At 42.9% G+C, this 25,734-nt stretch overlaps 2 protein-coding genes and 1 pseudogene across 11 annotated transcripts in view; 2 read left to right on the forward strand and 1 right to left on the reverse strand.

Annotated features, from left to right (window-relative positions):
• Positions 1-4,996, reverse strand: part of Fam214b (family with sequence similarity 214 member B) — a 12,254-nt gene extending 7,258 nt beyond the window's left edge. Inside the window, exon 1 of one of the 5 annotated variants that reach the window (XM_010619302.2) lies at positions 4,919-4,996. The gene's annotated coding sequence lies outside the window, so the exon portion shown is untranslated. Of the gene's footprint in view, positions 1-4,417; positions 4,560-4,629; positions 4,704-4,918 lie in introns of those variants that run through there. The other 4 variants (XM_010619304.3, XM_019206795.2, XM_010619303.3 and 1 more) reach the window with 4 other exon arrangements.
• Unc13b (unc-13 homolog B) overlaps positions 4,989-25,734 on the forward strand; it is a 214,574-nt gene continuing 193,828 nt past the window's right edge. For all 6 annotated transcript variants that reach the window (XM_033758979.1, XM_033758975.1, XM_033758976.1 and 3 more), the window contains exons 1-4: positions 4,989-5,050; positions 5,511-5,647; positions 18,837-18,956; positions 19,214-19,450. In XM_033758979.1, coding sequence (XP_033614870.1) covers positions 19,429-19,450 — 22 coding nt within the window. In that variant the 5' untranslated portion in view covers positions 4,989-5,050; positions 5,511-5,647; positions 18,837-18,956; positions 19,214-19,428. The remainder of the gene's footprint in view (positions 5,051-5,510; positions 5,648-18,836; positions 18,957-19,213; positions 19,451-25,734) is intronic.
• Positions 17,488-18,982, forward strand: LOC104858955 (annotated as a pseudogene).

Here is a 25,734-nt window from a genome sequence, read left to right on the forward strand (position 1 = left end):
ATCCGTGGCAGCCACTGCCGCCACGCCCCCCTGAGGCCACACCTCCTAATTTGAAACCAAGTTCATTGGCCCAGAGGATGCCAGCCTCCCTGCGACCTCACGAGGGAGTCACGCCCTCGCCAAAAGGTGTACACCTATTGGTCCACAAGGGGGCAGGCCTACCAAGGGCATCCCGCCTATCTCCTTAACCCCTCCTCTGCCCGAGTCCAAAGCAACTCAGTGCCCTACTATTTAACCCTTTCAAAGGTGTAGGCCTCACTCTTCTTAACCCTTCCCCACCCTTCTTGTTCTGAGGCTGATTAATAAGAAGCCTTGGAACTTTCATAGTCACAGTTCCACAATCTCCAGAGTCGGTCTGCTCTTCTCATACCAGATCCTATCCCAAACGTCCCATTTCCTTTCATCGCTTCGCATGTTCCAAGCCAGAGCATCAGAGGCAGAGGACTGTTGGTGTCCAGGAAGCTTCCTTCATGCCAGGGCAGAAGAAAAAGACCTAAAGTATTATCCTATCTTCATCTGTGCTAAGAAATGGTATTGTCTTTCTCTTACAACTAACTGATACTCTTGCTTGTGTTGGAGGGGCCCCAAGGGTTCCTGATACAGGGATACATTTTAATTTCTTTGCCAGCACTTTTAATTGAGTTAAAAGGGACCCCGTGCAAGGAGGCAAATCACCCTCAAAAGTGGAATAGGAGGGCTTCTGCCTAGAGTGGGGAAAATGAATCCAACTCTTATGATGGAACTTATCCTCATGACTCACAGCTCCCTTGAAACTTCCCACCCTCCCCTTGAGTCACTGGGCCCCGGGCCCCAGGCCCCAGATCCAACCAAATCAAGTGGCAGCAGAACCAACATCCCCAAACCTCTGTCCTCCTATTCAGTAGATGGCCAAGATGAAAACCTGGGCAAGGATTGGCCATTCAAAGACATATTTCAGAGGGGCTGTTTTAGAAGCAACCTAAGAAAATGGATAATTCTTGTCTACCTTGCCCTCTGAACTTGTCAGTAAGGAAGACAGGCTGTCAGTAAGTCCAATGGTCAGTCTTCTTCTCCCTGGCATCCACAGAAGCAGGAGGCAAACACAAGAGCCAAAAGAAGGAAAGCCCATTCTTATATAGTTCAGGAGCCACTTGGTGAGTGCTCAAGGCCCTTGTTTCTGGATTCCACATTTTGTGATCCCAGGGCCATTAGGTTTTCACTGGACATTAAAAGAGACTCTTCTCCCCCTACTTCCTCATTGTGCTCTAGACTTCAGAGAAACAGCAATGTTTCTTCTTGCCTCAGATGGGGGGGGCTAAAAAAGAACCTAGTTCCCTTGGACTGACTTCCCTGGGAATTAAGAATTAAGAAAATTAATAAGACAGGTGTGGTGCTGCACACCTGTAATCCCAGCACTCGGGAGGCTGAGGCAGGAGGATCTCTGTGAGTTCGAGACTAGCCTGGGGTACATAGTGAGTTCCAGGTCAGTCTCAACTACATAGTGAGACCTTGTCTCAAAAAAACCAAAAAAAAAAAAAAAAAGAATTAAGAAAATTAAGGGATTAAGAAAATTTTCAGGGCTGGGGATTTAGCTCCATGCTCACAAATGCGAGGGTCCAAGTTCAATCCCTGGTACAAAAAAAAAAAGACAGACAGGTAGAGACATAAAACACTGTAGGAAGCTGGACATGGTGGCAAATGCCTGTAATCCTGGAACTTGGAGGGACAGTGTAAGACAGGTAGATTTTCAGTTCAAGTCAGCCTAGGCTACATAGCAAAATCATCTTAAAAACAACAACAACAAAAGGACAAAAACAAACATATACATATATATATACATACACTGTAGGAAAGAAAGAATTCCTCAGCAATCTCCATCTTGGTCTTACTGTTAGCACCATAGGTCTAGGATTTAGTTATCTACAAATATCAATGGGCAGTGGTTCAGGGGGAAAGATCAAAGATGTTCCAGGCCTCAGTACCACAGGAAAGCAGCATGGCACAATCAAGAGGCCTGATGTGGTGGTCCTAAACTCTTACCTTTTTATTTTTTAATAATCATCTCAGTTGATTTCGCCCTTTTTCCTCACAGACACACAATTTGGTCTCTTTGTTTTGTTTTTTAAGAAAGGTCTCACTATGTTGCCCAGGATGGCCGCCAACTCACATCAATCTTCTGGCCTGGACCTCTCAAGTACTAGGACCACAAGTGTGCACCACCATGCCCAGCACAAACATACACACAATGTATGTTTTCCTTTAGTAGAATAGAAGTTTCATGAGAATAACAACTGTGATTTTGTCCATACTCATATTCCCAGAGTCAGTATCTCAAAGCCTGGCATACAATAGGTGCTCAGTAATCTCTGGTGAAGAAAAACAAGACCCTGTAAAAGTAATCAGACCTGGATTCTAATTTCTGATTCTTCTCTATGAGACATGGGGAATCATAGTCTCTTTGACCATAGATTTCCAAATCTGTAAAATGAAGGGTTTGTATAAACAGTGGTCACACCAGTAATCCCAGCATTTGGGAGGCTGAGGCAGGATAATCGCTGCAAGTTTGAGGCCAGCCTGGGCTTCATAGTGAGTTCAAGAACAGCCTGAATTACATAGGGAGAACCTGTTTCAAAAAATAAAACAAAACAGAAGGAACCCCCCCAAAAAAAAACAGTGATCACTAGAGGCCCCTGCAACTCTGACCTTATAATTCTAATGGCTGTGGTTCACTCATGGGCTCAAGCATCTGAATGCCCTAACACCTGAGCCAAAGCAGAAAAATTACACTCCAGTTTCAGCTCAGCAAACTGATGTCCTTTCCCTTCACACCCCACCCACTCACACAAAATGCCACCACCACCCCCCAGTCCAGAAGAAGCTGGAGTAAGTGTGCCCTAGGCCCTCCCTCTCTGACAGACTGTCTGGGAAGCAGTGTTGCCATAGAAATCAGCTCCTCCTCAAAAGACTTCAGCCTGCCCTCCTTTACCCCACCCTGCCCTAAGGCTTTGTCTGGCCTCAGCAACCACCCCTCCCCAACCAGTCTCTTGGATACTGGGTGGCTCTGTGAGGAGGCTGGCTTGGGGCCCCTTTTCAGCAACACTGTCACACTCATTCAGTCACGGTGTGGAAGGGAGCCCTTTCTCACCCTGTCCCAGCCAAAAGAGGGAAAAAGGCATTCTGACACTACATCAAGTCCCCTCAGGGAACAAGAGGAGGCCCCAAGAGGACTAGATACTAGTCTCAGTTCTGAGAGTGAGCCTCCTAGCCAGGAGTGTGACACACCATTCCCTCTTCCTCCCCTAGTGGGACTGGACCCTCATGTCCCTTCCCAGGTTGAGCTCACAGTATCAGCCACATCTCAAAACAAACATCAAAGACCCTCAGTACTCCTCACCACTTCCTCCAGCCCAGAATTTCTAAAGGCCCTAGGATTTCCCACCCAGGGGAGGGACAAGAGTAGGGGCAAAATCAGCTTCTGGCAAGGGGTACAATGTGGCTACCAGTCACTTGGCAGAGACCTTAGTGGTAGCAATAGGGTGGGATCTAAGCTTTGCTGCTGGTTGCTGGGCTCTCTGGTCATTGAGTACAAAGGCCCCGGTAGAACTTACATCCTTAGGCAGGCAAGGACCAGGCCAGGCCCCAGGGTGAGGAAGGAAGTGGGAAATGAACACACCCAGCGCATAAGGGCAAGGCAAAGTGGGGGAAGGGGAGAGAGACCAAGGCAGGCTTCTGGGAGGAACAGGAACTGGATTGGGGGGGTTAACATGAACACTGTGGGGGAGGGTCCCCAGGGACACCAGTTAGGGGAGGAAATTCCTGTCTCAGCCCCACAGATCCACAGTAGACTAAGGAGACAGTCACAGAAGTCCTGGTGGCAAGCAGGGCCTGGCTCCTTCTGAGTATCCAGGCCTGAAGGTGGAGTTAGGAGTTGACCAGCCAGGAACATGCCAGACTAGCTCCTTTAACCCCACTAATTCCACTATCCCCACTCTTAGAACGGACACAAATGCATTCTTGGAGCCCCTGCAATGCCCTACTACTTTCTCAAATACTGGGGATTCTCCCTTCTAAACTAGGGTCCACAACCCCTTCCGTTCACACAGTTGGCCACAGTCCCATCCTCTCTTTTTCCACACAGCCCTCTGATCCTTCCACAGCTTGGACCACCTGTCCTTCTCCATTAAACAAACTCCCTTCCCTGCAAAACATCTCCATATCCCCGTTCTAGCACGTATCACCTCCAACCCTCCACGTTAGACAGCAAACCTGCCCCCTAACATTGTACCTCGCACCTCCACGAAACGTTCCTGACTTTCCCCCACAAGGGCCCCTGGAGAATGCACTTTCCACCCCACATATTGAGCCCATAACTGCTCTCCCAACTCTGTGCCCCCCTCAACCATCTTGAGATTTTCTTCTTCCCCAACGGTGCTCCCACCTCCTCAGGTCTGCCCAAGCGCACCTTTCTTCTCCGCATACCCTGCCCCACACCTGTAGTTCCGTGGGTTTCGTTGCACTTGAGGAAGTGGACAGGGGCAGTTACTAAGCAGCCCGAGCTGCTGCAGTGTAAACCCGCAAACCTCGCCCCTTTGGCCCGAGCCCCACCCCTGCAACGCCCTGTCCCACCCTCTCCCTTGTCCCAGTGCCCACCTCCGCCAGGCCCCTCCAGTCCCCTTTCCTCATTTCTTTAATCCCTCAGGATCCTCCGCGGAAGCTCAGGCCCCACCCCTCTCTGGGCCCACCCCTTCCCTTATTCTTTGCATTTCCCCAGGATCCTCCGCTTTCCCAGGCTCCGCCCCCTTTCGGTCTCTCCGCCTTTCACCAGGACCCGCCCCTCGATCTCCAGACTGGCAGTCTCCCCCCAGCCAGACCCCTTCCACCCCGAGCTCCCTCCCATCTCAGAGGCTGTCCTCCCCACTCCTTCTCTAGCTCGCCTCACCCCGGCGCTCGCGCTCCAGACCGGACCCGTGGCTCTGATTGTTGGCAGCGGCCTGGACTACGAAGGAGACAAAGTGATGGCTGCAGGTCGCTGAGGTCCCACCCCAGCCACGTGCGGCTTCTATGATGACAGGTCTCGAAGGGCGGGGCTTTGATCGGCTGGCTGCAAACCCAAACTGACCCGGATCCGGGCGGGAGTAGGGAGCTAGAGCACAAGCCGAACCCTTCGGGGCTCTCTTGAGGCTTTCTTACCGGCATGAGCTGCCTGAGGGAACTTGCCTCTTTGTAGGGACGTCTAGCTGAGCACGTGCATTTGCTCTGACGGGGTCTACAGGCGGGATTTGCAAGGTAGTGCAAGGAATTTTAGGAGTCTGAAAATAAGGGAATCTGGGCGGTGGTGTTCTAGGTTTGTGGAGGTTGAGAGGTTTCTGAAGCCTACGTCCTGTGGGCTGGTCTGGGTTCTGGAATAGGCAGTAAATTATATTTGTACCTGTGGAGTCAGCCAAGAACTGTGACTTTTAAAAGTATGTTTTGGTACGGAGTTAGGAGGGCCTGAAATTGCTGGAGAAAAATAGTTCCTTTTCTTTGTATAGGTGTCTAGTCAACTATGTGACTGTTCTTCAGTTACTAGCTCTTGAGTCCTCGCCAACTTCCCCCTGGAAATACAACAGGAAAGATCGATGTTTACAAGGTACCAGTAGATGGCACCATAGGACTCTTGCAGAATTTGGTGAGTTTGGATTTCCAGCCAATCTGGAACCTCTTTTAAGGGGCACATAGATGGAATGGACCTGATCAAGTTCTAGAAATCCCAGATTTGTTAGGCTCTGTCACAGTCTGTGAGGAAACTGGTGTACTTACTCCAGTTGTGTGCTACATGAATAAAAAACGAAGGAAGGAAAGAAAAGAGAGGGAGAGGGCAAAAGGAAGGAGGAAAGAAAGAGAAAAAGAAAGGGAAAGAAAGAAAGAAAGAAAGAAAGAAAGAGAAGCAAACCAGGTGTGGTGCACACACCTGTAAGTCCTATACTTGGGAAGCCTGGCCAATTTAGCAATTTAGTGAGACCCTGTCTCAAAAATAAAAGCTGTTCAGTATGTTTTTTTCTCTGCCTTTAAGGAAGTTATTTTTCAGACAATAATGCAAATACCTATATAGTCCTAGATAAAATTGGAAAGGTTTTGTATAATGGAGAAAGTACAGTTTGAAATTATCTCAATTAATTTTTAAACTTTGACTACTGTGCAGATTTGGGTAAATTATTAGAGTTTTTTAAAAATTAAATTTTAGTCCATGTGGTGGCGCAGCCACTTGGGGAATTCAGGCAGCAGAATCATGAGATCCCAGACTTAGCAATAAAGTAAAATTTAACAGGATACAAATCAACACACAAAATCTGTAGCATTCTTGTATACCAATAATGAAACCCCACCTAAAAAGAAATTAAGAAAACAATATCCACGATAGCTTCAAGAAAAATTAAATACCTAGCGATTAATTTAACAAAGAAAATGAAAGACCTGTATTAAAGAAAACTGTAGTACTCTGAAGGAGAAGACAGAAGAGGGCTGTCACGGCTTTCCTCCCAATAGCCTGCCATTCCTACTCCAGCTGGCACTTTTTTCTTTTTCTTTTTCTTTTTTTTCTTTTTTTTTTTTTTTTTTTTTTTTTTTTTTTTTTTTGAGACAGGATCTCACTATGTAGTCCAGGCTGGCCTCAAACTCCTGGTGATCTTCTGGAGAGCTGGGATTACAGGTGTGCACCACCAGGCCCTTCCCTTCAGGGTATTATTTTATCTTGCTTTTTCCTTTTATTATACCCAAGGTCACTCTGCAGATCCAGTTTCTCCCTCACTCTTCACTTTGACTTTTTCAAATAAACTTTGTCATTGCTTAAAAAAAAAAAATGGAATGGGCCCGGGATTTAGCTCAGTGGTGCCACTGCCTGCGTTGCAAGTGCAAGGTCCTGAGTTCAATCGCTAGTACAGAAGGAGAAGAGGAGGAGGAGGAAGAAGAAGGAAGAGGAGGAAGAAGAGGAAGATGAGAAGGAGAAAAGGACATCAGAAAGTGGAAATAAATCCCCTGTTTCTTGATAAGCAGAACCAATATTGTCAAAATGACCATGCTAGCCGGTGCACATCTATAATCCCAGCACTTGGGAGGCTGAGGTAGGAGGAGTACTGTGAGTTTGAGGCCAGCCTGAACTACACAGGGAGACCCTGTCTCAATAAATAAATAAAGCCAAACTTCCAAAACTGATGTACAGATTTAATATAATCCCAATAAAAATACCAACAGCATTCCTCACAGAACTAAAGAAAACAATCCTACAATTCATATGGAACCAGAAGAGATTCAGAATAGCAAGAGCAATCTTGGGCAATAAGAACAAACCATGAAGTATAATAATCCCAGATTTCAAATTATATTACAAAGCTACAGTGACAAAAACAGCATGGCACCAACACAAAAACAGACATGTGGCTCAATGGAACAGACTGGAGGATGCAGAAATAACCCCAGCTATCTGATCTGACCTTTGACAAAGGGACCAGTACCATACATTGGAGGAAAGATAGTCTCTTCACCAAATGGTACTGGAAAACTGGATATATGTTTGCAGAAGGCTGAAACTAGGCCCATATCTCTTACCATGTATGAAACTAAAATCAAAATAGATCAAAGATCTAAATATTAAAACAGTCAGGTGTGGTGGTGCATACCTGTAATGGCAGCATTTGTGTGACTGGGGTAGGAGGCTCATCATGAATTCAAGGCCAGCCTGGGCTACATAGCAAGACCTTGTCTCAAAACAAAAACAAACAAAAAAACTCTACAAACAAACAATAAATATTAAAACAGAAACCAATTAAGCACAGTCACTTGGGAGGCTAAGACAGGAGGATTGCTGTGAGTTTGAGGCCAGCCTGGGATACATAGTGAGTTCAAAGCCAGCCTGAAATACATAGCAATACCCTGTCACAAACAAACAAACAAACAAGCAGAAACATTTAATCTGTGGGAAGACAAAATAGGGAAAACTTTCAAAGACATAAGCATAGGCAAGGACTTCCTGAACAGAACCCCACCTGCACAGTAAGTAACCACAAGAATCAACAAATGGTATCATATCAAATTAAAAAGCATCTGTACAGCAAAGGAAACTACCAACAAAATGAACAGACTACCTATAGAACAGAAAAAAAATTGCCAGCTATTCCTTGGATAGAAGACTAATGCTAGAATATATAAAGACTAAAAAAAAAGTTAGATTCCCCCAAATAAAAGATCCAAACAAAAATGAGCAACTGAAATGAATTGTCACTTCTCAGAAGTACAAATGGACAATAAATACATGAAAAAATGTTCAATATCTTTGTTCCTTAGAGAAATACAAATTAAAGCAATACTGAAATTTCATCTTACTCCAGAAAGAATGGCTATCATGAAGAGATCAAATAACAAATGCTGATAAGGCTGTGGGGAAAAAGGAACCCTTCTACATTTTGGGTGGGAATATAAACTAGTACAACCACTATGAAAATCAGTATGGAGATTTCTCAAAAAACTAAAACTAGAAATTCCATTTGACTCAGCTATAACTCTCCTGGGTATCTTCCCATAAGAGCTAAAGCCATTCTACTACAGTGATACATGCATACTCATATTTATAGCAACATAATTCATAATAGCTAAATCGTAGAAATGGCCTATATGTCCAGCAACAGATGAATCTATTTAAAAAAAAAAAAAGCAGTATTTATACACAATGGAGTACTACTCTGCCATTAAGGATAAATTTGAGTCATTTTTTAGAAAATGGATGCACCTTGAGACTATAATGTCAAGAGATACAAATCAGAAACACAAACTTCCTGGGAGGGTTGGCACACACTTGTAATCCCTACACTTGAGAGGCTGAGGCAGGAGGAATTCAAGGCCAGCCTGAATAGCAAGCTGTTTGTCTCAAAAAAACAAACAAAAACAAAAAAAACCCAAACAGACAAAAAACAAACAAACAAATAAACAAAAAACCCTCAGGCCTAAATGTCACATGGTTTCTCTTTTTGTGAGAAACCCAAAGTTTAAATTAAAGAGCAAAATAAAAGATAGATAATAGGAAACAGGGAGCTAGAATTTTTGCAAAGGAATGGAGGCAAGAGATGGAGGGAGATCAGTGGAGGGAAAGGAGGTGTAAAAAGAATGAAGATGTATTATGTACCTGTACCAACTCCCCATGAGGAATGTAATCATTAGGTACTACAAACACGTACTCATAAAACAAATTAAAATTAAAAAAATAAAAATAACATTAAGGACTTGGGTTATAGCTCAGTGGCAGAGTGCTAATCTAACATGCAAGAGGCCAAAAGACTAAATTTTAAAATAATTTTAGATTTATAAAAAATTTGTGAAAATAGTGTAGTTTCCATATCTACCCCATACTGTTTCCTCTGTTATTAACATCTTACACATACGGTTCATTTGTTATAATTAGTGAGCCAATATTGATACAGTATCATTAGTTAAAGTCATATTATACTCAGATTTCCTTAGTTTTCACCTTATGTCTTTTTTGTGTGACATGGTCACATCTTAGATAGCACATTCTTTGTAGTCATTGTGTTTTCTGATTCTCCTGTGGGCTGTGACAGTCAATGTATGTGAAGATCTTGACAGTTTGGGTGAATACTGGTCAAGCATTTTGTAGAATGTCTTTCAATTAGTACAATATTTGATGTTTTCCCTCAGAATTAGGCTGGGGTTTGGGGGAAGAATGCAGAAGTTAAGTGCCAATATCACATCACAGATATAAAGTACCAGTGTGTCTGTGTGATATCTTCACATAAACATACAATATTGGCATTATATTCAATAATTTATTAGGCATGTTTTTTTGAAAAATTGAAGGATTTAGTTATTTGAGACAGGGTCTTGACATATAGTATATATTGGCCTAGAACTCAATATTACTATCATCCTCCTGACTCAGCCTCCAGAGTGCTGGGATTACATCCTTGTGCCACCATATTCAACTGTACCTCATCTCATTTAATGTGTGTGTGTGTGTGTGTGTGTGTGTGTGTGTGTGTGTGTGTGTGTTTGTACCTGGGATTGAACTCAGGACCTTGCACTTGCAAGGCAGGTGGTGGCACCACTGGGCTAAATCCCTGGTCCTTTAATTTGTATTTATATATATTGGAATGTGTGTATATATATTTTGTTTGTTTGTTTGAGACAGGGTCTCACTATGTAGTTGAGACTGACCTGGAACTCACTATGTAGCCCAGGCTGGTCTCAAACTCACAGGGATCCTCCTGCCTCAGCCTCCTGAGTGCTGGGATTACAGGGGTGCACCACCACGCCCAGCTTGAAATGTATATATTTATAAGATAATCTATGCTTTTTTTTTTCTGTACTAGGGACTGAACCCAGGGCCTTGACACTGAGCTATATCCCAGCTTTTTTTTTTTTACTTTGAAAGAGAGTCTCCCTAAATCACTTTTTTTTTCTTTGAGACTGGTCTTGCTGTATTACTCAGGCTGACCTTGAACTTGCTGTGTAGCCCAGCCTGGCCTTGAATTCATGAAGATTCTCCTACCTCAGCCTTCTGAGTCCTAGCATTAGAGTCATGCACCATCACACTCAGCTCCTAAATCACTAAGATGTCCGTACTGGACTCAAACTTGAGATCTTACGGCTTCAGCCTCCCACAGTACTGGGATAACAGGCATGGGCTGCCATGCCAGGCTTTTAAAAAAATCTTTTAATGTTATCTTTCAGTAAAGTTCTTGACTTTCATACAGTACACTTTATCTTTTTGTTTATGCTTAACGTTACCAGGTTCTGGGTCACCTTTTAGAGGTGTTTTCTAGGTTCTTTCTCTCCTGAACAAAGAATTGGTCCAGATAAGTGCAAAAGGTAGTGAGGTTTTACATTTATTAAAGGTAGGAAAAGAAGTATGCTCTGCAGAGTGAGCGCAGGCCAATTAAAAGTAGGCAGAGAGGTACACTTTACAGGGTGACAGTGGGTCACTGTGGAAAAGAGAACACAATGACAAGAGCTTAATGGTGATTGTCCTCAGGCTGATGTCAGATTTAGGCCATCAAAAACCCACTTGAATTCTTGCCAGAAGAACTGAAGGTAGCATTCTCTGATGGGTCCCAGGTGCAGGGCTTTGGGAACTGTTTTTCTGTGCATCTGTAATTGACAGGTTATGCCTACCTGCCCTGCTGGCTTTGTCATGCCCTAATCTCCTGCCTCAGTTAATGAAGCTTATATCCTGTTTAAGAAATCTTTGCCTGTTGCCTGGAGATGTTCTTGGTGGGAGAGTGCTTGCCTAGTTTGCATAAGGTCCTGTGTTCAATTTCTAGCACCACCACCAAAAAATAAAATTACCTATTTCTGAGGTAATAAAAATATTCTCTTAAACTTTCTTATTTTACCTCTTGTAAATCATCTGGAATTTTGTATAATGCTGTGAGGTAAGGGTCAAGGTTTAGAGTTTGTAGAAGAAAAAGAAGATTAAACTCTGAGACTTGGAACTCTATTTTACATCTATATTGAATTGTTTGAGGAAGAAGGGGATTTTGTGTATAGTATTTGGAAGTGGGGGCAGGCCTTGCTCTGTGCAGAGAACTCCTGAGGGTGTCTTGACTACTGGACAGGGTTGTCTTTCCTGACTTCCTTCCCTCTATAGCCATCACCCACCTCTCTACCTCTACTTATCCCTACTCCTGTATCCCACCCCTATCCGCCTCTAGTTGAAGGAGTCTTGTGTGTTTTGATGCATGGAATCTGACAGTTGGGGTTAACTGTCTCCAGCTAATTAGGTTGCCCATCTATCCAGGTTCATAAAGAAGGGAATTGACTTTTGACTTTTTTTTTCTTTTTTTTTTTTTTTAGCCAGGGTCTTGCTACAGTATATAGTTCAGGAGGCAATATGTATGTAGCCCAAGCTGGCCTCCGACTAAAGTCCTGGCAATCCATCTGACTCAGCCTCCTGAGAGTTAGGTTTACAGGTGTGTGCCACCGCGTATGGCCAAATTTTGACTTTTTTTTTTTTGGTACCAGGGATCAAACTCAGGACCTTGCGCTTTTGAGGCAGGTGGTGGCTTCACTGAGCTAAATCCCTGGCCCTTACTCTTTTTTCAAATTCAACAAGTAAATGCTGAATTCTAAGTGACTGAATAATTGCTCTCTATGAGTAGTCTGTGTGAAACAATTATAGATGAAAACATTTTCTTTTCTTTTCTTCCTTTCTCCTTCCCTTCTTTCTTTCTTGTTTTTTTGAGAGAGGGTCTCTCTATGTATTCTGGCATTGGACTCAATCCTCCCACCTCATTTGAAATATTTACAAAGTTGTAAAAACACCAATTCAGTACAATCTAAAATTTTCCAATGCATGTTACAACTGATAGTGGAAAAATATATACATGAAGCAGAAAAAAAGGCTTACTTCAGTATTTGCAAGGCTGATGAAAATGTAATTTGTTTAAGTTAGATGGCTATTACTTGTGGAAAATACAGAAAATATCTAAATTTGTCATGTGTTATTAAACTGTTAAACTAGTAATGTCAAGGGTGAACTTCATTTGTTGTCCATAAACTAAACTGCCACAAGGGCCAGGGGTGCAGCAGTAGCAGAGTTCTTGCTCAGCATGTACAAAGCTCTGGGTTCAATTCACAGCACTACAGAACACACACTCACAACCAGAAATGTGCAAACCAAACTTAATTATCATCTTATTTATTTGTTTGTTTATTTATGTAGTGCTGGGAACCAAACCCAGGGCCTTGCATATGCTAAGCAAATGCTCTCCCACTGAGTTATAATCTCAGCCTAGAAGCTGAATAAATTGACTTGCCTTACCACACAGTAAGTAGTTCAGTAAATTAGTAATTGTAGAAGTTTTTCTTTTTTTGGCAGTGGGGCTTGAACGTAGGGTTTCACACATGCTAGACAAGCACACTATCACTGAGCTACTGTTGCTTTGTGAGATGAAAAGCCAGTTGAAGCTATTATGTAGATATTTCTATAACAAAAAAGAAAACCAATACCTACAATTTTTAAATTGATAACATTAAAACAAAATCATATTTGAATACTTTTTTTGTGTGTGTGGTACTGAGGATTGAACACAGAGTGTTCACACCAAGCTATGTACCCAGCCCTTTTCTATTTTATTATTTTTATTTTTTTCCTTATTTATTTATTTATTTATTGGTACTGGGAATCAAACTCGGGTCCTTGCGCTTGCAAGGCAGGCGGTGGAACCACTGAGCCAAATCCCCTGGCATCCTTTTTTTTACTTTTTATTGTGAGACAGGGTCTGGCTAAACCACTCCAGCTTAGCTCAAACTTGAAATTCTCCTGTCTCAGCCTTCTAGAGCACTGGGATTACAGGCATGCACTACCATGACTACTCAGCAGAACAGTCAAGAGTTTTAAAGCCCTTTTGAAAAGACTGTTCAGGCTACTCTAATATAGAATGGGGGGGCAATCCAGGCATGGTAGCTCACACCTGTAATCCTAGCACTTGGGAGGCTAAGGCAGGAAGATCACCACAAATTTGAGGCCAGCCTAAGCTACATAGTACGTTCAAGTCCAGGCCAGCCTGAACTATGTGACAAGACCATCTCCAAAAAAAAAGAAAAGAAAAGAAAAGAAAAAGTTAATATATGTATATATGAACAGGAATGTAAAATATCAAGAAGACAAGAAAGCAATTATAGTTATCTAGGCATGGCCTCTTGAAGATTGTGTGTGTGTGTGTGTGTGTGTGTGTGTGTGTGTGTGTCTACTAATAAGAAGGATGGAATTCCTTTAGGGAAGCCTAAACATTTATTGTATATTTTGGGGATTTTTTTGTTTTTGTTTTTTTTTTTTTTGAGACAAGTTCTCACTATGTAGTTCAGGCTGGCCTTGCACTCACTTTGGAGCCCATGCTGTCCTAGAACTCGAAGTAATCTTCCTGTCTCAGCCTCCTGAATGTGGGGACTAGGGCATGTGCCACCACACCCAGCTATACTGTATGATCTTCACAGAAAATGTTTGCTGATCTCTGTTCTTGACAGTGTCCAGTACTAACATTGAGAGGATATGCAGTAATTTCTTTACATGTCTGTAAGTGTTGGATAATGTTTTCCAATAGAGAGAGACGCATTCCTCTCATAGAGGTTACATTCTATATGGGGCTGGGGAACAGACAATAAATAAAAATATGCAAATAAATAGATAATTGAAGTAATGCTATCTGAAAATAAGACAATATAATAGAGTGATGGGGACCCAATTGAATTGGGTGGCCAAGGAAGGCTTTACTAGGGAGATACAAGTGAGTTAAACCTGATGATAGAAAAGAGTCAGACGAACAAGGCATGGTGGTACACACCTGTGATCCCAGCACTCTGGGAGGCTGAGGCAGAAGGATCACAAGTTGAGCCCAGACTGGACAACTTAGTGACTTAGTGAGACCCACTCTCAAAATACAAAAATAAAGGGCTGGGAATGTACCTCAGTGTGAAGGCCCTGGGTTTAGTTTCCAGTATGGTGGGGGGAGAAAAAAGAAAGACCAGTATGTCTACACCAAGATAAGATGTAGAGCATCTAGACTAGGTGTCACATTTGTCTCCTGTATCTACCATGAGGCCAGATAACGCCTCTTGTTTGAAAATGGTTTTACCATTCATGCTTTCATATCTCGTTTTGGTTTTCATCCTCCTGTCTCAGCCTCCTAAAGTGCTGGAATTATAGAAATATGCCACCACCTGTGGATTACTTTTTATTTCCAGATTTTTTGTTTGTTTGTGTTTTGTTTTTTGAGACAGTGTCACTTTGTAGTTCAGGGTGGTCTTGAACTCTCCATATAGCACAGGCTAGCCTGGGACTCTCAGTGACCCTTCTGCCTCAGCCTCCCAGAATGCTGGGTAGGCAGGCATGCATCACCATGTCTGCACATGTGACTTCTAGATATTTTTCTATATCTTATTTTTCGATCTGCATGAGATAATCTCTAAAGTCCAGGCCAGCTCTGACATCTGGTATATTGTACTTAGCAAGAAATATTAAAGGTCTGAGGATTTAGCTCAGTGGTGCCACACCTGCCTTGCACATGCCTTGCATGGTACTGAGTTTGATCCCCCAGTACCACACACACAAAAAATAAATAAATAAAATAAAAAATAAAAAAACAAGCAAGAAATATTAAATCTGAGAAGCCTGATTCAGCACTGATTTTGCTATTCATCCTGTTCTTTTTTTGATGGCACCCTGGGAAAACCCAGCTAAAGTAACCTTTAGGGATTGGCTGTGGATTCCAATTATCCATGAGTGCTGGCATTCCATGTGTTCACCACCATGTTTATTTTGTTTATTTATTTTTTTTTTGGAGTTGTGATCTCACTATGTTGCCTAGGCTGACCTTGAACTCCTGGGCTCAAGAGTTCCCCTGCTTCAGCCTCCTGAATAGCTGGGACAATAGACCTGTGCCACTTGAGCCTGGCTTTTGAGGCTCTGGTTTTCTATCAGTGTTTGAACTGCTCCTGAATATACACTTACCTTGCTCAGGAGTACAACTGGCCTTGATGAAGTACTTGAATAACACAGGACACTATTGTTTTTCCTTTGAACTTTCCCTTTGAACTGAGAATCTGAGATCCAGGATTACCACCTTCAGACACTGACTTTTCTTCTCTGAAGCCCATCTTTTCCACCTAGGTACACTGTTCCCCAGTATCCACAGTGTAAGTAATAACAAGCATGCACTGGGCTTTTTGTATGTGTAAGGCAGTTTTAAATGTATATTCTCATTTGAATTTCAAAGCCATTTTATTAAGTAGATCCTATTATTACTCCCTGAGAATTTGAGATCATGTAATTTGACCAAGGACACAGGTATCAGAACTAGGTCTTAAATCCAGTTGTGGTAGGTAGATTATGATGCTGCTCAAAATCTTGGTTCCCAGTAATGTTTATCTACTTGTAATCAATATTTCCTTTCCCTTGAATATGACTTGCTCTTGATAAAGAGGATGCATTAGAACTGAGGGGTTGTCACCTCTGTGATTCAGCTACCAAAGTTTGTGACTTCTGTTTTGATAGTAGACTCTACTGAATTCTCAGCTCACATGCTTTCATGAAACAAGTTGCCATGTTGGAGAGGCCCACAGGATAAGGAACTGAGGCAATCAGTCCAACAGCCCTACAGGAATTGGGTCCTGCCAGCAATCACATGCGTGAGTTTGGAATTGGATTCTTCCCTAGTTAAGCTGGCACTTTGACTGCAGCTTGTGACAAAACCTGAATCAGAGGATCCAGTCAAGCTATGACCAGACTCCTGACCTACAGAAGCTGAGATTTAAAAAAAAAAGTGTTGTTTTAAGCTCCTAAATTTTAGGCTAGTGTTACATAGCAATAGGTAATTCACCAGATGAATCTAATTGGCTCCAAGTTCAGGCTCTTCATAGTTTTAGTATTGTAGGTTGCTTTTCTCACTGTCCTATCCTGTTTTCAGGTGTAAAGTGACTTCCATCCCTCATTGGATGACCCATGTATCCTCTAGAAAAGTCACTGGTTTCATAAGAGCTCTGCTTATCTCTAAACTCTCAGTCCCAGAATTCAGAAATTCACCTACTTTTTTTTTTTTAGTCACTTGCTTTTGTAGCTTAGGACAGTTGGGCCAATTAACTAGGTATTCTACCCCTCCCCCATCCCCACAGCCCATAATGCTCTTTGTCTTCTGGATCAGGCATCTCTCTTAACTAGGCTGAGTTGCTTTACTCAAAATCTTTCTCAGGGTATCACTACAAATGTAGATTGATACTGGAAAGATCAAATTTTTCCTCCTCCAGCATTCCAGCTCTAAAATTTGGAGTATTGGCCAGGCGTGGTAGTGCACACTTGTAATTCCAGCACTTGGGAAGCTGAGACAGGAAGATTACAAGTTTGAGGCCAGCCTGGTCTACATAATGAGTTCAAGCTCAGCCTGGACTACATAGTGAGACCCTATCTCAAAAAACCAAAACCCAAACCCATTTAGAGTGTCATTCTTCCATAGCACTTATTTTAGTGAGAGGAATCATGTGGTAGGTAGGTTTGCTTTTTTTTTTTTTTTTTTTTTTTGGTACCAGGAATTGAACTTACAATCTTGGGCTTTTGAGGCAGGTATGGTGCCACCGAGCTAAATCCTCAGCCCTAAGTTTGCTTTTGAGGGTAACAATTCTGTTAGCTAATCCTTTCTGGGTCTGGTAGGCAGAACTCTATGGGCCAAGAGCTTGCCAACACTGAAATCTGAACTGGGCTACCGAGGCCTAAGAAAGCACAAATACTGGTGGTACCCCAACCTAGCAGTACATTAGCATCTTCTGGGGAACTGTGAAATAGGACACCAGAGTATTACTTCAAATCAATTTGTCCTACTTTTGGGAGCAGTGGTGGTATATCTATACATCATACTATATGTATCTTGTTTTCTGATTTAGCTTTTTTCAGTTCCTCACATATGCATGTATCATCTTGTCAGAAGTCTTTTGCTTAAAATGTTTCTCCTGCTTCTTCCTTTGAAAAAACACCAAATGGAGAATGACACTGGTGCAGCAGGAGGGCCCAGAGGCCTGGGCCTGGGAAGGGGGGCATCTAGGCCTGGGAGGTCAAATTGGAGGCTTGGGCAGTGCCCTTTGAGGCCTCAAGTGCAGTAGAGGCAAGGGCTGGGGATGCAGAGCTTGCGCTGGCAAGGTGGCGAGGTGGAGGACAAGGAGTGGATTCCTGTCAACAAGCTGGGAGGGCTGGTCAAGGACATGAACATCAAGTCCCCTGTGGAAATTTATCTCTTTTTCCTGGGAACATCCCTCAAACATGAAATTCTGAAGATAATGCTGGTGCAGAAGCAAACTCATGCTGGCCAGCAGACCAGGTTCAAGGCATTTGTCACCATTGTGGACTACAACAGTCACACTGATCCGGGTATAAAGTGCTACAGGGAGGCAGCCACTGCCATCCAAGGGACCATCATCCTGGCCGAGCTCTCCATTGTTCCTTTGTGGAGAGGCTACTAGGGGAACAAGATCAACAAGCCCCACGATGTCCCTTGCAAGGTAACAGGCTGCTGTAGCTCAGCTTTGGTGCGCTGATCCCTGCCCCCAGGGGGAACTGGCAATGTTTCAGCCCCAGTGCCCAGGAAGCTGCTGCTGATGCCTGCTACACCTTTGCCAGGGGCTGCACTGTCACTTGGGGTAACTTTGCCAAGGCCTCCTTAGATGCCATCTCCAAGACCTATAGCTACCTGACCCCCTATCTCTGGAAGAAGACTGTGTTCACCAACTCTCCCTGCTAGGAATTCGCTGACCCTTTGGTACCAGGGATCAAACTTGGGACCTTGCACTCTTGAGGCAGATGGAGGAAAAACTGAGCTAAATCCCCAGCTCTTCACTGACCATCTTGTGAAAACACACACCAGAGTCTCTGACCAGAGGACTCAAGCTCCAGCAATAGCTACAACATGTGGTTTTTACACAAGAAAAAGTGAACAAAATCTGTTTTTAAATTTTTTTCTCTTCTATATCCTTCATTCAGTAAATATTTATGGTTTGATTTCTTATATTTGAGGCACTAGTTCAGACATTATTTCAATAAGCTCATTCAGTGCCACCCCCAGCTGCTAATTAAAACTTATTTTGGGCCACACCTGTAATCTCAGCATTCAGGGAGGCTGAGGCAGGAGGATCACAAGTTTGAGTCTTGCCTGGGAAATTTAGCGAGACCCGATCTGTCTCTAAATGGGATGAAGATGTACAATGGTAGAGAGTCCTGGGTTTGAACCCCCGTACCTCAAAAGACAAAGCAAACAATCCCATCCCCCCAAAAACAAAACAAACAAAAAAACCCCTTACTGTGCCCTGTAGTAAGACCTTTTAAATTATGGCAGCTACTGGTTCTGCTGTAAAGAGTAACATCTTTAAGGAAATACGACGGGAAATCTTCAGTGAAAAGACTGTTTCTAGGTGGAACTCTCACCCACATTGCGCGGCTTCTATTTGCTTCACAGGTGAGAGGAAGCCCCTCCCCCTTTAGTTTAAACCTGATTAGTGGGCGGCGCTGCATTCAGTCTCTCACGTAAGGAAAGCGGAAAGGAACTCCGCCTTCTATGTGTTCCTGAGGGGTGTTGGGGGGACTGGGCGTGAATTGATTGGCTAGGAGGCGGGGCGTCACGGCTTGGCTCCGCCCCGGCGCTCTCTAGGATCCCGGGTGGATTGACGGGTGGGATCCCTGGCGGCTCCAGACGCTTAGCTATGGCGCCGCAAGGCCGCGCCCAGTCCCCCTCTTTCCAGCAGGTACTCTGCGCTCTCTGGAGTTTTCTCACGTGGTGAGAACCCTGGCGGGTCGGAGGGAGCGACGGGACGCTGCCTGCGACGAGGACCATGAAGAGCGACCAGACCTGTGGGGCTGATAGTGGGAGCCGCCGCGGCACCTGCTGAGACAAGAGGGAGCGGCCCGGTGAGGCTCGCGCTGGCCTCGCCATGTCGCTGCTCTGCGTGCGTGGTGAGTGCACTGACCGGGTGGGGAGGCGGGGGTCGCCGACGGGTTACCACGGGATTCCAGTTAGCGTCTGGTTCCCACCGCTCCCAAACTTCGCTTCCCGTCTGTGCCATGCCATAAATTATGTTAAAAATCATTTATAAACATGTGAAGTTTTCGCACCACCCCCCCTCAGCCACCGCAAGGGACTGTTACCTCACCATTCCCGTAGCCGGTAGCCGTGTGACAGTGTTGTTGGCAAACCCAGATCCTGTAGTGACTGATTTCTCCAGAGAGAGTGGATGAGCCAGGAGAAGGCGGATGGTTTGGTGCCTCCCATTCTTCCCGCATCGTAAAACTAGTCTGCTTACTGGCAGGTTCTTTTTAATCAGTCTTTGAAGTCATTAGTGGTACAGCAGCCACAGGCTTTCTTCCAGTGTATTTCTTGGTTTGGATTTCTTTTTTGCTTGACTTGTACTGTGCTCCTTTCCTGAAGTCTGAAGTCTAGGCTAAAATTGTTCTCATATTCCACTTGGAAGGGTGTGTTGGCAAACCCTCTTTAAGAGCAGAGCATAGAGGTATGATTTACTTTATTTTAGCTTTCATCCCATAAATCAAGGTGACGGATGTTTATTGCTTTTTCTCTGAGGACCCTTTACCCCATCTAAGATGATATTTTATTTAAATTTAATTTTATTTTATCCCATTCTCCCTAACCCCACTCCTCTCCCTATGTATAAAAATTTTGGATAAAACGATACCATAAAACCAAGAGTTTTGGAGTTTAAGATGAGGTATGATGCTTGGACCAACCTCTATGTGGGTGGAGACTTTCTTTCTTTTGTTTTGTTTTTTGGTACTGGGAATTGAACTCAGGACCTTGAGCTTGCAAGGCAGGCATGGTGCCACTAAGCTAAATCCCCAGAGCAGTGGAGACTTTCTTATTAGTTTTTATAGTATTCCCAATGCTTGTCTTAGCAGAAGCTCAATGCTGGTTTTGAATGAATACAAGGACAGTGATTTTAGAGAGAATATCTAATCAGGAAAAGGAGTGTTTGGATTACTGGTTGAATTTGATCTTCAAAAATTCAGCCTCTCATATGTGTGTTGAACAAGATGGGATAAGGTGGCTTGATTGTGAGAGAGCATTTGCCCTCTACCACCTTCACTGGAAACCTTTTCCTGGCACCTTTTACTAGATAAGAGTTCATGTTTCTTTTGGCTGTATAGATAAGAAGCATTGTTGTTTGTGATCTCTCTGATAACAGTGTTTTTCCCAGCTTCTGGCAAAGGGAACTGCTTTGCCCTGTTCCCTCCCACTGTTTTGTTAAATTTGCATCAACCCAAAATGGGATTTGGTTATTTCCGGGGATTATCAGACACAGTTTTTCTTCTTTCATGGGTGATTTTTCATTAATGAGGATTTTGCTTTGGTTTTAGTAAGACATTTTCTCTCAGCAGCTGGGAGTCTATTTATTGCTTTAGATCCCTACTGTTCAGTAGCAGGATTTGGATTTTGCAGTGTCTTTTGGACAGTTTATTAATTCTCTCCTGCCACATTATATTACTGAACTAGAAAGACTGTTTAGGCAAGGAGCACTTTTATGTTTTAAAAAATTCCTATTTAACTGAATTTAAGTAATTTCAGAGAAGGACCTCTGCTGTTTTCATTTGTTTTAATATTGGTAGCTTTCATTGTCTGGAAATACTGCTGTGTGGCTCACCTCTTTCCTATTTATTTATTGTGATCCTGGGAATTGAACCCAGAGCATTAGGCATGCTAAGCATGCACTCTGCCACTGAGCTACATCCTGTATCTAATTCCCTTTTAATGTTTCATTAGTCAATTTTCTTTTCTTTTGTACTTAGGGAAATGGAGACCAACAGATCATTGTCTTTTGAATAAAGATCTGGATAATTGTAACTACTGAAACAAGCAACAAACTTTGTATGGAAGTATTCATATTAAAAGACAAAATATTTCTCCTGGGAAAACTTACCAAAATGGGTTAAAATAGACCTAAAACAACATTCCTTGCCTTAGTTTTTGACAGTAGGAATGTTGCCAACCAGTTGAGGGTTCTTTTTTCCATTCAGATAGAAGTCATGAATTGGTGAAGTACAGCTCTGCTAGAAGCCCTGATGCTGCCCTGGCACCAGTCAGTTTGGATTCTGTCGATCAACCCTGCTAGCTGCTGTTATGCATTCTGAAAGCAGCCTAGATAGTGATATTGTATAACACTAAATTTCAGTTCACCTGGGAGTAGAATCAAATAGCTTTTTTCCATAAAGTTCAGGTAACAGTTAACTGATAATGATTTAATCATTTCCAACATTTTATTTATGAAACCGTTTCCTTGGTCTCCCACCCTCAATCATGCCTTACTGCCTACAGGTTAAATGTTGTCATCAACATTCTGACTCCAGATCTCCCTTTCTGCTTTTGTTGCCTGTGTTTACACAGATAATTTGCTTCTGCACTGACTTTATTCATTCCTGCCTCTGCTTTGTTCTGCACTAATAGCTCCTGAAATTCTCTTTCCATATTTTTTCCTTATCTGAAATGTATTCTTGTTGCTGAGCACATTTATGCACACCTGTAATCTCAGCTACTTGGCCTGAGGCAGGAGAATCATCAAATTAAAAACTAGCCTTGCTAGATGTGGTGGTGCAGACCTGCAGTCCCATTTCTCCAGAGACTGAGGCCGGAAGGATTGCCATGAGTTTGAGGCCAACCTGGGCTACATCATGAGTTCAAGGCCATCCTGAATTGCATAGCGAGAACCTATCTCAAAAAAACAAAACAAAACTAGGCCAGACAATTTGGTGAGACCTTGTTTCAAATAAAAAGTGCTCAGGATGTTGCTCATTGGTAGAGTGCTTGACTAGCAGTTCCTGAGTCCAAGCCTCACTCCCCACCCACCCCCAGTGTTCATTCTTTTTCAATTGAAAATCCACCTATTTCTTTGTTGTTGTTTGTTTGTTTGTTTTTGGTACCAGGGATTGAACTCAGGACTTTGCACTTGTGAGGGAGGCAGGCGGTGGAACCACTGAGCTAAATCCCTGGCCCAGTCTACCTGTTTGTTGAACACTTCCTCAGTTCCTCAGTCCTTCCTTCTCTAAACTCTTAGAACACCTGTGATCTGAACACTGCTACTAATTTAGCAATGAATCATATTGACAGGTACTGATCTTGCATTGTTGTGCTTGTGGTGACCCAGGCAAAGGAGTCACTAGCACCAGTCAGATCAGATCTGAACTGGAATTGCGGTAAGCTGAGGTATTTCCTTGTAAGAGACACATTGAGACATAGGATTAGCTTAAGAGAAAATTTATTTTTTGAAGAGAGTAGATTAATGAAAGGTATAGATGCCCTTTGAAGAACATGGGAAGTTTAGTTGTGAGAAGGTTAAGTGAGAGAGGATCATAAATAGTGGATGAAAATAACAAAACAGCTTATACTACTGTCTTAGTTACTTTCCTGTTGCCGGGACAAAATACTTGACCATACAACCTAAAGGAGGAGAGATTTATTTTGGTTCATGGTTTCAGTCCATGTTCACCTGGCTCCAAAACAGAAAAAGGATGGCAGAAGGGCATGGCAAAGGAAAAGGTGCTCAGACCAGGAAGCAGAGAGCCAAGGGAGGTCCCTTGGAGGGAGATAGACCCTTTTTTGGTCACACCCCCAGCAACCTGACTCTTCCAACCAGGCCCACCTCATAACAGCACATTTAGCTATGAATTCATCACTGAATTAATCCACTGATCAACATATCGCCCCATTAGAGGATGTTCTAGATCTAAACCATAGCAGTCCTGTTGTTGCTGCAGAGATTAAAAGTGAGACAAATGAGGGCTGGAGATTTAGCTCAGTGCATGCCACACCTGCCTCACAAATGCAAGATCCTGAATTTGATCTCCAGTACAAAAAAAAAAAGTGAGACAACCAGACCAAGGGTTTAAAATGATAGGAGACTGGATTTTGGCTTAACATAAGGAAGAATTTGTTTGTTTGAGGCAGAGTCTCACTATGTAGTTCAGGCTGGTCTTGAATTCATGGTGATCCTCCGGCCTTAGCCTCGTGAGTGCTGGGGTTGCAGGTGTATGCCGCCCTCCCTGGCTGTAAAGAAGAACTTAAACAGTTAGGGTTGCTCTTAACAAATGTAATAGCTAGGGCCCAGTATTTAGCTTAGTGGTTCCACCCCACTGCCTCGCCAGCGCAAGGTCCTGAGTTCAATCTCCGGTACAAAAAAAAAAAAAAAAGTAATAGACAGACTACTTATGAGAATTTTTTTGACAATGTAAGCAGAGATTGAATGATGGTAAGGGTGTTCTAAAAGTGATGTGACCCACTGGTTGGGTGGTTAGGCATGCTTCTTTTATCTCTTTTTCTGTCTTTCTCTCTTCTTTTCTTTCTTTTACTTTTTTCTTTTTTTCTGGTACTGCCAGAGAATCCAGGGAGTGCTGAGTTACAGCCCCAGCCTATTTTGTTTTGTTTTCTTTTGAGAATGAGTCTTACTAAGTTTCACAAGCTGGCCTCCTCTGTTTCAGCCTCCAGAGTAGTTAGGATTACAGCATGGGCCACCTAATCTTTGACATATTTTGGCACAGCTTTGTTTATAATAATGTTATTGCAGTATTTTGCTTTCATAGGAGTCAGTACTGTATGATAACTGCAGTAAATTAAATTAGGGATTTTGTATAACTTTCATTGTCTTGGTGTTTATGACCAAGTTTCTCTAAATAAGCATTTTGAGAAGTAAGCCTTTCCATAATATTTCTTTGTAATTCTCACAGTGTTTATAACAGTGCTTATGTAATTGAGCTATGAGTTTTCTTTCCCCTAACTTGAACCAGAAGTGGCCCTGCTTGATCTGCTAAAAAGTAGTTTTGGGGACTTAAAAAATAATATATGGCTAACGATAGAAATTTGAAAAGATACAGAAAAGCATAAAAAGGAAAATACAGAAAAATCTGTATATTACTACCAGAAATCTAACAGATACCACTGTTAATTTTTTTTATTCATTGCGTGTGTCTGTGTGTCTGTGTGTGTGTGTGTGTGTGTGTGTGTGTGTGTGTGTGCGCGCGCGCGCACGCATGTGCTGGAGATTGAACACTTGGCTCAGTGCATGCTAAACATGTGTTCTATCACTGAACTACACCCCCAGCCCTTGTTTTATTATAATGTAATATATGTGTATAATAAGAAATTGAAACAGTTCAGAGTAAAAATGAAAGGAAACATACTCCTGTTCCCATTCTTTGTTCTCATTTCCTAGTGATAACTACTGTTTCATATATATTCTGGAAAATTTCATTACATATGAATATATAGGTTCTGTAATTCAATGTACACAAAATTTCTCTCTCTCTTTTGCAGAATTAGGGACTGAATTTACATGCTTTGTACTGAACTACATTCCTAGCCCTTTATTTATTTATTTTTTTGTACTGGGGATTGAACTCAGGACCCTGTGCTTGTGAGGTGCGTACTGCATCACTGAGCTAACCCCCCCTCCCCCCCTCCATTACTTACCCAGGCTGGGCACAAACTTGAGATTCTGCCTCAGCCTCCCAGAGTTCTGGGATTACTGTAAAATTTAATTATATATTTTTCTGTTAGCTCATGTGTCTTTAAGCAGTGTCATATTGATGGATAGTCAGGATTATTTTTAATAAACAATGCTATAGCGAACATTCTCACAGGTATGTTTGGTGATCTTTGCTTAGTGTTACACCTAGACTGTGTGATTTGTTCATTGGATCCATTAGCAAAGCCAAATGTCTCAGTGTCTCTCAGATAAGCATCCTGTTTTAGAAGCAGGTCCTTCCCTGGCAGGTCATATTTTATGCCCAAGACTCTTGTAAACTTAACCTGTTATTTCCATGTGTTTTTCTTTTCTTTTCTTTTTAAATTTAATGATACTGAGGATTGAACCCAGGGCCTTTGCACTGAACTACACCCCACTTTTTTTGGTATTGGGGATCGAACTCAGGACCTTGGGCTTGTGAAGCAGGTGATGGCACCACTGAGCTAAATCCCTGGCCCCAGCCCTTTTTTGAGACAGGGTCCTGGTAAGTCAGTAAATTGCCTGGGCTAGACTCCTGCTCCAGCCTCCTTGAGTGCTGGGATTACAGGCATGTATTGCTATGCCTGACTCATTACTTGACTTTGTGTGTGTGTGTGTGTGTGTGTGTGTGTGTTGGGGGGTTACTGGAGATTGAACTCAGGGCCTTCCATTGAGCTATATTCTTCTCTCTCTCTCTCTCTCTCTCTCTCTCTCTCTCTCTATCTCTCTGTCTCT

Source organism: Fukomys damarensis, unplaced genomic scaffold, assembly GCF_012274545.1.
Source record: "Fukomys damarensis isolate Sample0158 unplaced genomic scaffold, DMR_v1.0_HiC HiC_scaffold_36, whole genome shotgun sequence".
NCBI classification, from domain to species: domain Eukaryota; kingdom Metazoa; phylum Chordata; class Mammalia; order Rodentia; family Bathyergidae; genus Fukomys; species Fukomys damarensis.